At 41.9% G+C, this 17,907-nt stretch overlaps 1 protein-coding gene across 2 annotated transcripts in view; it reads left to right on the forward strand.

Moving 5' to 3' along the window:
• LOC102903799 (signal-regulatory protein beta-1-like) overlaps positions 1 to 5,315 on the forward strand; it is a 94,539-nt gene extending 89,224 nt beyond the window's left edge. For both annotated transcript variants that reach the window (XM_076563839.1, XM_076563840.1), the window contains exons 5-6: positions 3,481 to 3,595; positions 5,123 to 5,315. In XM_076563839.1, coding sequence (XP_076419954.1) covers positions 3,481 to 3,593 — 113 coding nt within the window. In that variant the 3' untranslated portion in view covers positions 3,594 to 3,595; positions 5,123 to 5,315. The remainder of the gene's footprint in view (positions 1 to 3,480; positions 3,596 to 5,122) is intronic.
• Positions 5,316 to 17,907: the final 12,592 nt, after the last annotated feature.

Below are 17,907 nucleotides of genomic sequence, written 5' to 3' on the forward strand. Positions count from 1 at the left end.
AGGTGCCACTTTGTAGCTAGCGTTTTTCTCTCTGTGTCCTGCCAATCCCCAGCAGTCCCACAGCCCCCTTATAAACACACAGACTCTTATATCATTTAAACTATTTGGCCTAATGGCTCAGGCTTCTAGCTATCTAGTTCTTACATCTTAAATTAACCCATCTTTATAAATCTATACCATGCCTCATGGCTCGTGGCTTACCAGTATCTTACATGTTTGTACTTATGGTGGTGGCTGGCAGCATCTCCTCCCCAGTCTTCCTGTTCCCAGAATTCTCTTCTCTGCTTATCATACCTATATTTCCTGCCTGAATACTGGACAATCAGCATTTTATTTATAGAGCACTATCCACAGCATCACTTCTGGTACATAGGGGTACATCCATACCCTTGTCTGCCTCACAATACTTACCTTTCTTAAATTGTCCCAATCTAGTGGCTACATAAAGATAGCTGATGCCATGTTCAGTGACAGGGACAAACCTAGCCTACACCTCCAGAGTTTATTACCTCACCCAATTAAGTCTTCTCTTTCTGCCTGAACAACCTGGGCACAGTGTACACCAGGTTCCACTCTAGATGTCAAGTGAGATGGCAAGAAGCAGCCTAGCAGGAGCTCTTTTCTCAAGATGTGTGTCTCCTCCTCCCAAGAGGAAAAGCACATCAAGGCACAGAGTGGCAAGGCCAGAGCACAGTGTGCTTTTCTCATTTTCCTTCATCCACAGCACACTGAGATCCTTTGGTACATGCCCACATTCACTGTGGAATCTCTAACCCTTGGATTAGATGCTGGCACCAAGCAAGACCTTTGTCTTGGGTCTCTCTGGAAACATTTTATTTCTTACTTGCACAGGCACTGAATGGTCTGGGCAATGTTGGATTATGTCCTGGAAGGTGTCTTCATGAAGATGATCTCCAATCACCAGCAGAGGCATCAGGACATTCACTTTGAAACTTCCTAATAGAGACCTGAAGTCTTATTTCTTACTCTTGATTCTAGCATTTTTACAGCATGGACAGCCAGAATATCCAGCCCAACCCTATTTGAGATGTGAGCCCACTTTGCCAGTACTCTGTCCATGATCACATAGTCAGCTGGTGCTGGGATCTGGGCTTGAAACCACATCTGACTCCAGGCCAGCTCCTTGCTGCCCCAGCAAGAGACTCCATCTCCACATAGGAGCCTAGTGCACAAGAGATGCTAAGTCAGAATGTCTCTAACTCAGCCAGCATTTCCATTCATCGCCAGATCCCCAAGGTTTTCAGATGTTCTTCATAGTCAGATGCTAAGAGTAGTGATGGCCAAGCTACCCCAGTGTCAGCCATGTTAGAACTGAGAACTGTTCCCCTGTGTAAACAAAGCATCCTAGTGCAGCAGCTAGAGATGCACTGATTCAGATCCCAGATCATGAATGTTGCATTTGTTTCAATTTGTGTCACTAAAGCAGTGCTACAGTGGATGAACTTCTAGGGCCACAGTCCTGGCAATAAGTACATGCCTATAGTTGTTTTTTACTATTTAGGGTCCTGCCACCCAGCTCCCTAATAAAGACACAGAGACTTATTTTTACTTACAAATGCCTGGCCTCAGCTTAGCTTGTTTCTAGCCAGTTTTTCTAACTTAAATTATCCCATTTCTTTTTAACTACACTTTGCCTCTGTAATGTTTATCTTTTTTTCTATATATTTTTCTTTCCTTCTTACTCTAGAGCTGGCTGTGTCACTGTGCAGTTGGCCCCTGCTATCTTCGTCTCCTTCTCCTTTTCTCACTTTGCCTTTCTCTTTAGACTGGATTTTTCCTTATATTTATTGTCTCTTCCTGTTAGCCCCACTTATTTCTCTCTCCTGCCTAGCTACTGACCATTCAGTTCTTTCTTAGTCAATCAGATGTTTAAGACAGGCAAAGGAACACAGCTTTACAGAGTTAAACAAATGAAACAAAAGAATGAAACACACATTTGCATCATTAAGCAAATATTCCACAGCATAAATGACTGTAACACATCTTAAACCAATATTCCACAACACATGCCCTCTGGAGGAGGCCTTCAACATTTGAGGGTGAAATAGTTATAAGAATGTTACCATTTTCCTATTTGGTTGTGGTATAATTCCAATCCTTCAACAGAGGGAAACAAGAGGAGTGACTTTGTCCTGACACCACACGGGGCCTCACACTATATCCTCTCCCTGCTAGCACAGTATGTAGACTTGCTAAAATGAAGGAATTAAGTCATATAACATGCTTAGAGAAACTGCTGACATGGAGGAAATATTTCATCTTGTGAGCTTTGTTACTCAGAAACCATAAGACCTTAGGTTTTCACTTTCCCTCTCCAAGTCTTAGTTTACAGTTAAGTGGAGGTGAGGGTTGGTGGCTGTCAACATGGCTTCTCTTTTCTCTTTTGAATAATGTGGTAAACTGAGAGAAACCCTAGATCCATGTTCCTTTATTGGTCTGATATGGGTTTTAGCATCTGAAATATAGAATAACTCTAGAATGTTCTAATAAACAGCTTTAGTTTAAAATCCCCCAGATACATTTTCTGGAAACTGAACTTGTCTTTTCCAAGGACAATGTTCCTAGGATCATCCTAAATACCAGCAGTGAGGAGCTTCTCTGAATCCCACTAACTTTGTGACTGTACCTACAGATCAGATTCCACATTGAAGAGGAAATAATATTCCTTAAACCCTAATAGTTCATTCTAGATCAAAATATGGGTGGCCATGGCCCAGGAACACAGATATAGGTCACCTCAAAGGCCACTGTGGAAGAACTTTTATGGAATTTTTGTAGAAATAGAACAAAGAAAGTCATAAGTCAAGACATTTTTGCAATACATTGGTAGAAACATGGAAGAGATGGGTTATAACACAGAGGGGAACCCTGGTTGAGGCTTCATATGCTATCTGATGACATGCGTAGCATCAGGGTTGGTGGAAGCTAGTGGTCTGCTAAGTTAATATATTCTAAAGGAAATCTAATCTTCTGCTTGTACATTCTGAATTACTAACATATGCTCAAAAACTGTTATGTCAACTACAGAGGAAAGCAATGTATGGGTATTAAGAGAGCTGAATATGAGCCAAGATAATCTGGCTCTGCATGTTCAACATGTCAAACTCTTCAATTCATTGAATTTCAAAAAGCTAACAACCATCACAAAGTGTTCAGTTTGAAGGTTCAGATTCTTTGTAAGAATTTTTGTTTATATAAAAAAAGGTGCGATGTGGAATTGTGTATAAAATCTTATCCAATCTCTCTAGAAGGGAAACTTCTTGACCTATCAGCCAGGGGGTAACTTGAAATCTTTTTGCTCTATTGTCTGCTTCAAAGTATTGAAGCTGGGATAGGGCACAAATTAAAAATCCTCAGAGATTTGATATACTTGGGAATTCATAAATGGGCCAGTAAAGATCCCGGATGATAAACTCCTTGTATGCTCTCTAATGGTTCCTGTTACCACTTGATTTCCAGAACTGAAGACATCAGATACTGCTGAGGTCCTTGTAGCTGTGCTCCTTGGACCCAAACTGCTACTGGTAATTGGTGCCTTTGCCATCTACATGCACAAGAAGCAGAAGGCCTGACTGTAAGTTAGGTGGGATGTAGAGTGTAGTAGTTACTATTCTGTTGATGTGACAACACAACATGATGAAAGCAATTTATAGGAAAAAAAAAGGTTTATTTGGCTATGCTGTTCCAGAGTCATATGAGTCCATCAAACCTGAGAGGCATAAAGACAGATCAGGGAGCTAAGAGCTCACATCCTTGTGGAGAGCATGAAACAGAGAGAATAAACTGGAAGTGTCACAAGGCTTTTTAAATATGAAAGCTCACTGTAGCATGAATCTTAAAAGTTCTTATTAATAAAATCAAACCTGAGCCAGGTATTAGGGTGAACTGGTAGATCAAAGAACCAGAACAAGCCACAGCTACCTCACCTTGCCAGATCCTCAGCAGGTCTTGTTTCCTCAGACTGGAGGCCTCTGAGTCCTCATCCAGAATGGGTCTCAACTGAACTGCTGCTCAAAAGCCTGAATGCTTAACCAGGCCAAATGCTTAACCAGGCCAAATGCTTAACCAGGCCAAATGCTTAACCAACCAAAATGCTTCTAGTTTCTAGTCCTCACACCATATATATCTTTCTGCCTTCTACCATCACTCCCTGGGATTAAAGGCTCACTTCCTGGGATTAAAGGCATGTGTCACCATGCCTCGCTGTTTCCAATGTGGCCTTGAACTTAGAGATCCCAGATGGATTTCTGCCTCTAGATTGCTAGGATTAAAGGCTTGAGTGCCAACATTTTCTAGCCTGAGGATCTAGTGGCTTTTCTGTTCTCTGACCCCAGATAAGTTTATTAGGGTCCACAATATTTTGGGGAACAAAATACCACCACAGATCACCTCATGTGACATACTTTCTCTGGAAAGGCTGCACTACCCAAATCTCTCCAAAGAGTACCACCAACTGGGAACCATGCATTCAAATATCCTAGAATGTAGAGAATATTTCTTATTCAAACCACCAGGGGATTATCAGTCTTTGGACTAACAAATAAGGGGCAGGGGCAGTAGGAGGGCCAAGGCATTTGTGAAACAGTTTTACCATCTGTGGTGATGACATGTTGCTGAGGATCCTCAGGAATCCCTTGGAACCCTTTGAGACATCCCAAGCTCCCAGGAAGTATGTGTGTCCTTCAGGAAGCTTTCAGTCGAGGATTAACAAAATCATCCAAAGAGGCCTAAAAGAAGTGAAGGACATGGGCCCCAGGGAGGATGTGGTGTATTGTTAAGGTCACCACAGAAAGTAGAAAGCAAGGGTTCATGGGAAATAACAATCTACATTATAGACCAATTTTTAGAAGTTCCAAAGACCTGTATTAAGGAATGTTCCTGCTTTGTTCTCTCTGTGATCATGAAGAAGAAACTCAGAAAGACTATGACTCAGGGACTAGGCTTAGTCCTGGACCAGAGAAGAGCAGTATTCAGACATTGTAGCACTAAGGTACAATGTGTACATTATGAAAGGACTATTGAATGAGAAGAGATTCTCCTTAGCTCTTCCCTTCATTCTGCCATATCAGACCCTGATTATCTGATATCACCTTTTTTATAGGGTCTCAGACTACAAGAAGCTTGTGAGAAGCTGTGGAAGATTGCTCCAAATGCCTCCATTACAAGGACAACTCCAACTCAGAATTCCCTATTGTTCCCACATAAGCACTGATAGCTCACAGTTCAAATGCTGTAGTTATTGGATAATGTTCTTGGGGTTCTTAATCTCAGTAATAAAAGAATTTAAGGAAGAACTCAAGTGAAAGTTCAAATATAATCTATCAAGTTATGATGGAAATTTTCAAGTTCAGGCAAGTATACAACTGAGCAACCTCACAGAAGAGGAGAATGGAGAAGTAAAGGGAAAACATACTCATGCTGTTTAAGAAGATGTGGAGGTCAGACACATGGTGAACAAACTTGCGCATGGTGAAAAGGGGGCATTTAGAGAAAAAGTAAAGAAGCCTGAATTATCAGGAAAGGTATACTTAGATTCAGCCAGCATCTAAAATCCAAAAGAAAGAGACAGACAGAAAGAAAAAGCAAGTGTTGTTTAGTCTGATCTGGCCACACTGAGCTAGACAGACCCATCTCTACCTCAACATAGCATGTAGGCACTGCACTGGGTAGTGGTGATGGCTTTGCAGCTGGGATCCCACTGTCTCTGATCCCAGGGCAGGGGATGAGCAGATGCACAATCAATGGCACAGATTTTGGGAGTCATGTAAGCAATCTCGTTTATTAAACAAAGGGCTGAGGTATTTATGTGGGTGCTGTTTGGTGGGCTTTCCCTCTATGGCTACTGGGATCTTTCTTGATTTGTCCTTGGGTTTTACATCAGCAGTTGTCCTCTTGGGGGTCCAGTTTCAGGCTCCTCTGTATCAGGACAGTACTGTGCATGTCACAGCTCTTTGTTTGCTTAAGGTGTGCCAGGGTGCTTTTAGCCTTATCTGCCTCAGAGTAGAGAGAATTCTGGGAAGGAAATGTTCATTATATGAATCAATGGGAAATTTTTTTTTTTTGACACAGGGTCTATGTTATAGCCTTGAGAGTCTGTATATTGCTAAGTAGACAAGGCTGACCTTAAGCTCATCAAGATCTGCTTGTCTCTTCCTCCTGAGTCCTGAGATTGAATGTGTGCTACACCCTCATTCCTCTGTAGGAAAATTTATTCCTCCTGTCTCTTTAGTGTGGTTTAAGAGGGTCCATTGTCCTTGTGATTGACCCTGACCACCTGGAATGTTAGGTCTTCACCCATTCTACAGATTCTGTTCTCTTAACCATGAGTTTTCTTTAATGGGCCATTATACCTACTCTAATATCTTCCTGAAAAGGTAACCCTGAAACCATTTAGGAGTAAGATCAGGATCTGAGCCTCCAAACTTTTGTTATCTCTGGCCCAAGGCCATTTTGGGCTTCTAGACAAAGAAGAAACTAGTTGTTTCTTTGAGATCTGTTTGCCCTAAACATCTTGTTCACATTCAAACTCTTCTTTTTTTTAACTTAACACTTGATTGATTCTATGTTAATTTCATCACATCATATGCCCCATTCCTGCTCAATTCCCAGTCTCTCTATATCTATCCCTTTCCCCTGCAGCATCACCCCCCAAAAGAAAACTCTGCAAAATATTAATTAAGCACAGGCCCCCTGATCAGTATGGCCCCAGCAGCAGCATCACCCTCAGACATCCACATGGCCTCATCTCATGGCTTTAGGTAGTGGTAGGACCACAGACATCAACTTAGACCCTGGCTGCTCTAGAGCCACAGACCCAGACATGGCTCTTGGCAGCAACCTGGGCCTGGGCAATCATGGCCCTGTGTGGCAGCACAGGCTACTCAGATAGGCATGACCACCATGGCAGCACAGGACCCAGAGACCAACATGGCCATAGGTTGTAGCCTCAGGCCAGAAATGAATGTGGCCTTTGGTGACAACATGGGCCACACATACCAACACAGACCCTGGCTGTGGTAATACCATGAACCCAGACATGGTCCTTGGCAGCTGCCTGGGCCTGGATGTCACCAAGGTCCCAGATGGAATGGACTTCAGTGGATTCAGGGGCCAAAGACACCAACACATACCCTGCCTGAAGTAGGGCCACAGATCCAGATATGGCCCTACACCACAGCCTGGGCCTGGATGTCACCATGGTGCTGGGTAGCAGCACAAGTCACTCAGATCAGCATGACCCCAGTGGAAGCATGGTCCTTGGGCACCAAAATGTACAGTCTCCAGACATCCTTGTGGTCTTTGGTGGCAATATGGGTCATGGATGTCAACACAGATACTGGCTGCAGTAGGACCACAGGGTCCAGACATGGTCCTCAGCAGCATCCTGGGCCCCGAGTCACCTGGGTCCATGTACCAAGTGGGCCACCCACACCACCCAGTTCCTCATCACCTTTGATTCTTCACTGTGTCCCTTTTCACAGCACACTGACTGTCCTGCATCTCTTTCTCTCCCATTTCTCCATCAAATATATTCTCATCCAAGTGGTACCTCCTCATTTGGCACAGGTGAGTGTGCCTTCAGCCAGCCCAGACTGTGAGGAGACAGCCTGGGCTGTGAGTGGCTTTTACCCACATGAGTTTCATGGCATCAAATGGGCCTGTAGATGCCTCAGCCAGCCCAGACAGTCAGCCACTTACGCTTATCGCATGGTCTTCATCTGAGGTCTGGAAATTGTTCTGACCTCCCCCTGACAATGTGAAAAGTCCCTTTCTGAGTACACATGGGGATCTGGAATCATTGACACAGGCTGGCCCTCACTGCAACTTTCTGTCTCCTGCATTCCACTATAACCAAACTTCTAACCTCACTGATATTCTCTAATTTGCTACAACCTAATTTTATGAATAAAAATTGCTCTTTTTCCTATTTGACCAAGCATTCTCAGATAGCCTCCATCAAAAAAAAACTCAAAAATTAAAAATATGCTTTCTGAAGTCAATATAGTCTCTGTCACCTTTTTTTCTTATCCCTGCTGTTCATGATAGAAATGTTATGAAATTTCACAGTTTGAGTCATTTTGCTTTATCTTTCTTTACTTAGTCACACAAAATCATGAGTTTAAAATGAGCATGACTACTCTTTTTTTTTTATTATTATTATTATTATTATTATTATTTTACAACACCATTCAGTTCAACATAATAGCCACAGAATCCCCTGTTCTCCCCCTCTCGCCCATCCCTCCCCCCAGCCCACCCCCCATTCCCACCTCCTCCAGATCAAGGTCTCCCCCGAGGACCGGGGTTGACCTGGTAGACTCAGTCCAGGCAGGTCCATTCCCCCCTCCCAGACCGAGCCAAGTGTCCCTGCATAAGTCCCAGGATTCAAACAGCCAACTCATGCAATGAGTCCAGGACCTGGCACCAATGCACAGCTGCCTCCCAAACAGATCAAGCCAACTGACTGTCTCACCCGTTCAGGTGGCCTGATCCAGTTGGGGGCCCCTCAGCCTTTGGTTCATAGATCCTGTGCTTCCATTCATTTGGTTATTTGTACTCCTGGGCATATACCCAAGAAATGCTCAATCATACCACAAGAGCACTTGCTCAGCTATGTTCATATCAGCATTGTTTGTAATAGCCAAAACCTGGAAACAACCTAGATGCCCTTCAACTGAAGAATGGATAAATAAATTGTGGCACATATACACAATGGAATACTACTCAGCAGAGAAAAACAACGACATCACACGGTTTGCAGGCAAATGGATGGATCTAGAAAAAATCATCCTGAGTGAGGTAACCCAGACTCAGAAAGACAAATATGGTATGTACTCACTCATAGGAAGATGCTAGATGTGGAACAAGGATGACTAGACTGCTACTCACATCACCAGTGAGGCTACCTGGAAAACGGGACCCCCAAAAAAGACACGGAGAAATGGACAAGATCTACATGAATAGCCTGGTCATGAGTGGGAACAATGAAGGGCGACAGTCGAGGGAAAGAGTGGGAGATCCTAGCTGGATCAAGAAAAGAGAGGGAGAACAAGGAATAGGAGACCATGGTAAATGAAGACCACATGAGAAGGTGAGAAGGGGAGGAAGCAGAGAGCTAGGGAGGCCCACGGAGATCCACAAAGATACCCCCTCAAAAGACTGCTGGCAATGGTCGCGAGACGGCAGGAACTGACCTACTCTGGTGATGGGATGGCCAGACACCCAAATAGTGGTGCCATAAACCCCATCCAAGGACTGAGGAATCTGAAGGCAGACATCCACGGCTGGGCCCCTGGTGGAGCACTGGGAGTCTAATTAGTGAGTAAGAAGAGGATTTATATGAGCGAGAATTGTTGAAGCCAAGGTTGGATAGAGCATGACTACTCTTAAGATGAGAAATGTTTAAAATTTCTTTCTGAAAAGAGGAGAAAGTGCTGATTTGTAGTGTTTGTGACTTTCAATACTGTAAATAGTCTTATCAAGGTCAGACTCAAGTAACCAACTCCAGATACACAGCCATGAATCTTCCTCACAGACTGGGCCAAACAATACCTACTCACTACCACAGTGTGTCTACACTGTGAACATGGCTTACCTCCTCTAAGGTAAGGTAAGGTAAGGTCCCTCACCCTTAGCCACGGGATCAAGGGCAGGATCTACAGCATCTACCAGCTTCTATTTTAACTACCAGAATGTGTTGTCAAACCAATTAAATTTAGTGACTCCTCTGCCTCTTCCAATATATCTTAACAGTTCACTTTCTCTTTTTTTCTATCTCTGCTTAATGTCACTTTGTCACCAACTTTTCTCACAACGCACTCTACAAATGGGCACCAAAGAATCAATACATCTTTGAATTTGCTATGTATCTGGAAATAAGAATATCTTAGTTTCATTCACTGATGATGTGATCAAATACATCAGCAAAACAATTTTAAGGATGAAAGGTGGAGGTCTCCCAGGGATAATCAAGTGATGGCCAGGTTTGCTGCTGGATCTCTGGATGAAAGTTGGACAAATGAGGATACTTCTAGTGAGAGATTGGAAGAAATCTGTACACATAGATTTTCCTCTGTGAGATATAGTTTTCATAAAAGGTAGATTGCCATTCTAAATGAAACAATTCTACTTGTTGTTAAGGTTTCTGAAATTTTAGTGGTCATCTATTTTACCTTTTAATGTGGACAAAAAGAAACTAATTAATGAAGACGCTCAGATGCTTTGTGTGCATTAAAGTGAGATGAGAGGGTTTTCATTGTAAATGTAACACAATCTTGAATCACATGAAGGAGTCACATGGAGAGATTTTCAGGATCATATTGTCCTGTGGTCATGTTTGTGGGAAGACTGTCTTGATGACATTAGTTGATATGGGAAGATCCATCCCACTATGGGGGTCACCACCCCATACTTGGGTCCTGGAATGTATGAGAAGACTTTAGATAGTAGGCTGAGGTGTGCAGATGTGCATCCATTCTCTCTTTATACATTTGACTATGATATGACAAGCTGTTTCAAATGCCTGCCACCTTGAATTCCCTGCTGTTACAGATTGTAAGTTCGAATAGAGAGATAAAATGAACCCTTTCTCTGCTAAGTTATTTTTCTCGGGGTATTTTATCACAGCAACAGAATTAACCTGGGACAATAGGCAAAGCGGGTGATTTTATCAACTTGGGTGCACTAGAATTGACAAGTGAATTTTAACAGAGTGAGGTGGAGACATAAATGAATTGCCATTACATGAACAGCAATGAGCAAAAGCAACTTGTGAAGGAGAAGGTATATTTGACTTACAGCTCTATATTACAGTTCATCATCAAAGGAAGTCATGGCAAATATTCAGTGCAAAAGCTCAGAACTACAGGAACTGAAGCAAAGGTCAAGAAGAAATGCTGCTTACTGGCTTGCTATCCATCATTTGCTCAGCTTGCTTTCTTATATCAACCAGGAGTGGCACTGCCCACAGAGAGCTGGGCTCTATCACATCAATTATCAATCAAGAAAATGCAACACAGTCTCGTCTACAAGCAAATATTGTAAAGACTTTTTCATTTGAGATTCCTTCTTCCCAGATAACACTAGCTTGTGTCAAGTTGATATAAAAGTTATCCAACATATCTTGTAAAAATATAGAATTAGCCATTTGATATCATTTATTATAGAAGCTTTGAGTGCTGGTACCATGGCCTCTGACAGTTGCTATTGTTATTTGCTTGTTTATTGATTGGATAACCTTCTAAGTTGCTTACTGAATGTTATCCTTTCTAAACACACCAGCACTTAACATTCTTTTCCTTTCCTTTTTTTTTTTTTTTTTGAAACAGGGTTTCTCTGTGTAGCTTTGTGCCTTTCCTGGAACTCACATTGTAGACCAGGCTGGCCTCCAACTCACAGAGATCTGCCTGCCTCTGCCTCCTGAGTGCTGGGATTAAAGGCATGTGCCACCACCACCACCAACAACACCACCACCACCACTGCCACCACCACCTGGCAGCACTTTCTTTCTTGTTCTGTAATATTTGTTAGGAAGCTACAAATCTTTGTGGGACAATAGAGACTTATATCAATTAGGTTGACACAGAACCAGTGCATTTTTATTTTACTATTTATATATACTTGAAGTTGAAGCAGACATAGTCACAGTAAAGTCTGGGTTGTGTTACTTTTCTATTTACTCTCAAGCATGAAGTCTACTAACTCCTCTACTGTGATCATCTGCTCAGAGTGGACTTGTTCATTATTGTGATGGGAGTGGAGACTACATTCTGGACAGGTGTTTCTCATGCAGAACAGAGTTTGCATGCCATTGTGATTATGCCTCCTCCCAAGCCCAGGAAACTCTCAACTATCTTCCCCTCCCACTTTAACTCTATTCCTTCTAGTGTCAAATATAATTTCCTGTAGCAGTAACGCCCACATTATTACATGTTCACCAAGTCAGAGCGAGGGACTGAGGATGAAAAACAGAGACAAGACAGCAGGTCATTCAACTCAGCAGAATCCCGAATGCCGTTTATTGAAGGAGGGAGGAGGCCTTAAATACAGGCTTAGAGCACAGTGGGAGAACCCTGGAGGGAAGAAGTCACTACAGATGTTTTACATTCTTGCATCCTAGCTGTTTACACCAAATGCAGGATATACAAACAGGGAACCTCTAGTAAACTGAACAGATACAAAAAAAATTGAAATAACCTCCTGTATTCTATCAGACCACAATGCCTTAAAGTTAGAATTAAACAACAATGTAATCTACAGAAAGCCTACAATCTCATAGAAACTGAATAATGCTCAACTGAATCACCAATGGATCAAGGAAGAAATAAAAAAAGAAATTAAAGACTTCCTCAAATTCAATGAAAATGAATGTACAACATTCCCAAACTTATGGGACACTATGAAAGCAGTGCTAAGAAAATTCACAACACTAAATGCCAACCTAAAGAAGTTGGAGAAATCTCACACTAGTGACTTAACAGCACACATGAAAGCTCTAGAACAAAAAGAAACAAACTCACCCAGGAGGAATAGATGCCAGGAAATTATCAAATTGAGAGCTGAAATCAATAAAATAGAAACAAAGAGAACAATACAAAGAATCAATTAAATAGAGTTGGTTCTTTGAGAAAATCAACAAGATACACAAACCCTACCCTAACTAACCAAAAGGCAGAGAGAATATCCAAATTAACAAAATCAGAAATGAAAAGAGAAATATAACAACAGACAACAAGGAAATCCAGAATCACTGGGTCATACTTAAAAAACATGTACTCTACAAAATTGGAAAATCTAAAAGAAATGGACAATTTTCTGGATAGGTACCACATTCCAAAGTTAAATCAAGTACAGATAAGCAATTTAAATAGGCCTATAACCCCTAAGGAAATAGAAATAGTCATTAAAAGACTCCCAACCAAAAAAAAAAAAAAAAGCCCAGGACCAAATGGTTTCAGTGCACAATTCTAACAGAATATCCAAGAAGAGCTAAAACTAATACTCTTCAAATTGTTCTGCACAATAGAAACTGAAGGAACTTTGCCAAATTGTCTATTGGGCTACAGTGTCCCTGATACCCAAAACACACAAAGATGGAATAAGAAAAAGAATTATAGACTAATCTCCCTCATGAACATTGATGCAAAAATACTCAATAAAATACTGGCAAACTGAATCCAAGAACACATCAAAAAAATCATCTACTATGAACAAGCAAGCTTAATCCCAGAAATGCATGGATGGCTCAACAAATAAAAATCTGTCAATGTAGTACATCATATTGAAAGAAAAAAAAACGCATAATCATTTCATCAGATGCTGGAAAAGCCTTTGACAAAAATCTAATACTCCTTCATGACAAATGATTTGGAGAGATCAGGAATGCAAGGAACATATCTAAACATAACAAAGGCAATTTACAGCAAGCCGACAACCAACATCAAATTAAATGGAGAGAAACATAAAGCAATTCCACTAAAATAACGAATAAGACAATACTTACCAATCTCCCCATATGTATTCAATATAATACTTGAAGTTCTAGCTAGAGCAATAAGACAACAAAAGGAGATCAAGGGGATACAAATTAGGAAGGAAGAAGTCAAAGTTTTGCTTTTTGAAGATGATATGATAGTATGCATAAGTGACCCCAAAAATCCTAACAGGGAACTTCTACAGCTCATAAACACCTTCAGTAATGTGGCAGGATAGAAGATTAAGTAAAAAAAAAGATCAGTCGTTCTCCTATATACAAAGATAATGGGCTGAGAAAGAAATCAGAGAAACACCACTTTTTTACAATAGCCACAAATAATATAAAATACTTTGTGGTAACTCTAACTAAGCAAGTGAAAACCTAGAAAACAAGAACTTTAAGTCTTTGAAGAAAGAAATTGAAGAAAATATCAGAAAAAGGAAAGATCTCCCATGCTAATGGATAGGTAGAATCAACATAATAAAAATGGCAGTCTTACCAAAAGCAATCTACAGATCAGTGCAATCCCCATCAAAATCCCAACACAATTCTTCACAGACCAGAAAAGAACTATATTCACTTTCATATAGAAAAACAAAAAGTCCAAAATATCTAAAACAATCCTGTACAATAAAGCAACCACTGGAGGCATTACAATTCCTGACTTCAAGCTTGACTATAGGGCTATAGTAATGAAAACAACTTGGTGTAGGCATAAAAACTGACATGTGGACCAATGGAATCGAATAGAAAACCTTGATATTAATTCACACACCTATGAATACCTGATTTTTTATAAAGAATCCAAAACTCTACCATGGAAAAAAGAAAGCATCTTCAACAAATGGTGCTGGCATAACTGGATGTCAACATGTAGAAGATTACAAATAGATCCATATCTGTCACCGTGCACAAAACTTAAGTCCAAGTGGATCAAAGACCTCAACATAAATCCAGCTATACTAACCTGATGGAAGAGGAAGTAGGAAGTATCCTTGAATGCATTGGCACAGGAGACCACTTCTTAAACATAATACCAGTAGCACAGACACTGAAAGTAACATTAATAAATGGGATCTTATGAAACTGAGAAGCTTCTGTAAGGCAAAGGACATGGTCAATAAGACAAAATGGCAGCATACATAATGGGAAAAGGTCTTTACCAACCCCACATCTGACAGAGGGCTGATCTCTGAAATTTAAAAGAACTCATTAAACTACTCATATAAATACCAAACAATCCAATTTGAAAATGGGCTACAGAGCTAAACAGAGAATTCTCAACAGAAGAATCTCAAATGGCAGAAAGATATTTAAGGAATTGCTCAACATCCTTAGTAATCAAGAATATGCAAATCAAAATGACTTTGAGACACCATCTTACTCCTGTCTGAATTGCTAAGATCAAAAATACTGATAACAGCTTATGTTGGAGAGGATATGGAAGAAGGGGAACACTCCTACACTGTGGGAATGAAAACATGTACAGCTACTTTGAAAAATTAGTATGGAAGTTTCTCAGAAAATTGGGAATCAATCTACCTCAAGACCCAACGATACCACTCTTGGGCATAAACTCAAGGAATGCTCAATCATACCACAAAGACACATGCTCAACTATGTTCATAGCAGCATTACTCATAATAGCCAGAACCTGTAAACAACCTAGATGTCCCTCAACTCAAAAATGGTTAAAGAAAATCTTGTACATATACACAATGGAATATTACTCAGCTATAAACAACAACAACAACAACAACAAAACAATGGCCTCATGAAATTTGCAAGCAAATGGATAGAACTAGAAAATATCATCCCGAGTAAGGTAACCCAGACTCAGAAGGACAAAGATGGTATGTACTCACTCATAAGTGGATACTAGATGTAAAGGAAAGGATAACGACTACAACCCACAACTCCAGAGAAGCTAGCTAACAAGGAGAACCCTAAGAGGGACATATGGATCACTCTGAGCAGGGTAAATGGATGGGACCTCCTGAGTAAACTGGGTGGAAGTGGGGGCAATAGGGAGTAGGGGGTAGGGGATGGGAACATGAGAGAATGGAATGGTTAATTTGGAACAAGAATAGAGTGGGAGAGCAATGAAAGAGAAATCTTGATAGAAGGAGACATCATGGGGATAGAGAGAAACCCAGTTCTAGGAAAGTTCCCAGGAATCCACAAGGAAAACCACAGCTTAGACTACTAGCATTGGAGGAGAGGGTGCCTGAGCTGAACTACCCTGGTAATCAGATTGGTGATTACCCTAATTGTCATCATAGAACCTTTCTCCAGTAACTGATGGAAGCAGATGCAGAGATCCACAGCCAAGCATCAGGCCAAGCTCCAGGAGTCCAGTTTAAGAGAGAGAAGAGGGATTCTATGAGCAAGGTGAACTGAGATCATGATGGGGAAACCTATAGAGACAACAGAATCAAGCTAGTGGGAACTTGTGAACTTTAGGCCAATAGCTTTGGAGCATGCATGCGACTGGACTAGGTCCTCTGTATAAGTGAGACAGTTGTGTAGCTTAGTCTGTTTAAGGGGCCCCTGGCAGTTAGGATCAGAATCTTTCTGTGGTGCATGAACTGGCTTTTTGGAGCCCATTACCAGTGGTGAGACACCTTGCACAGCCTTGATGCCTGAGGAGGGGCTTGGAACTGTCTCAAGTGAATGCATCAGGCTTTTCTCACTCCCCATGGGAGGCCTTACCTTTTAGGAGGAGGGGATGGGGGATGGGATGGGTGGGAAGGCTGGGGGGAGCAGGAAGGGAGGAGAGAAGAGAGGGGATCTGTGGCGAGCTCCTCGGCCAGCAAGGAAGAACGACCACCACTCGAGGATTCTTCTCAGATCACACTTTATTGGAGCACCTCTTGATTAAGGGAGAGCTGGAGGTGAGGGGCCCCGAGGACTAAAATGCAGCTGCTTATATGGGGAATCAAGCAAACGTGCCGTACTGTGATTGGGTCCCGCCAGAATGCAATCACGGGGAGCCACGGGATAGGCTGAGGACATAGAGCCAATTACCATATATGCGCATGCACAGGCCTCGGGACACGTAGTCCTAGGAGCATAGCCAAATATGGAGTGTTTTACAACTGGGCTACCAGGAAGTCAGCGCCATCTTAGAATGGTGACTCCCTACATCTCTGCCCTCTTTATTAATTAAGCAGCAGGAGAGAGTATAGGTCTGATTTCTGCAACACAAGTATTTCATCCAATCAGGTCGCCACCTCATGATGTGTCGACCGACCGAAGATGAATAACACAGCCATTTCACCCAATCAGGTCCCCACCTCATGATGTGTTGACCAATCGAAGGTGAGTAACTGTGATAATTGTCCACATACCTTCCCAAGTGCAATGGACTAACCAGTCCTAAGGGTGCAAAGGCTATGTGAACCCATATGCAGTCAGACTTGATCTCCTTGAAGGAAGGAAAATGTCCTACACTTCAAGTGCAGTGCACAAGCCTGGCATCCTGTGCTCAATACAAGTAATATGTGAAAGCTGTCCACATACCTTCCCGAGTGCGATGGACTGCCAGTCCCAGGGGTGCAAAGGCTATGTGGATATTAGTTGTTCTTTAAGGCAGAAAGCCAGATTTGAGGGGAGGAGCCACACTCCAGAGCGGCTAATGCTTGAGTGATAATGACCTTGTCCTTTTTTGTACATGCTCGCAAACGGCAGACCAACCACAGACAAAACACGCATCCTCCAAGGCAGCATGCCAAAAATATACCCACCCCCACCCATTCTTTAAACAGGGAGAAGGTAGAAGCGATCCAGGAGGACAGTCCCTCTGCCATGCTGAGATCCACTCGTGTGGAGTTGATGGTCACCACTGCCACTCTGTTTTTCCAGTGTCTCTTCAAATTCTCCGGACCAATTTCCTATAAGATAACTGGACAATTGTTTAGACAAATTCGCTGCTCAGGAACCATTCTGAAATTGTACACTAGTGATACACAAACCAGGCATTCTCCACTCACAGCCCAATTGGGCCAGCTGTCAAAGGATGTCAACTTGTTCTTGTACCAAGTCAATGCGCTGGTTAAGCACCATAATGCCGCCTTTCAACTGTGCATTTAAAGAAGTCTGAGTATCCAGGGCTTGGGCCACTGCAGTAGACAAACTATTTAAAGTAGCGGCTGTTTGCACTGTGGTGGACATGGCTATGCCAGCAACAGTTGCGGCAGTTGCAGCAATGGAAATGGCAGCTATAACTGCTGCAGTTATACCAAAATCACTAAGCCTGGTTAATAATGTTAAAGTATAACTGGCTGTTACTCCATAGGCTCAAGCAGCCTCTACCAGATCTTTTAATTGATTATAAGGCACAGGTTCATGATATCCGTTGTTTGATTTCAGATTTTCAAAAACTGGAAATGCAGACGCTAACTGCGCCCAGG

The sequence above is a fragment of the Peromyscus maniculatus genome, chromosome 2 (genome assembly GCF_049852395.1).
Source record: "Peromyscus maniculatus bairdii isolate BWxNUB_F1_BW_parent chromosome 2, HU_Pman_BW_mat_3.1, whole genome shotgun sequence".
In the NCBI taxonomy this organism is placed as follows: domain Eukaryota; kingdom Metazoa; phylum Chordata; class Mammalia; order Rodentia; family Cricetidae; genus Peromyscus; species Peromyscus maniculatus.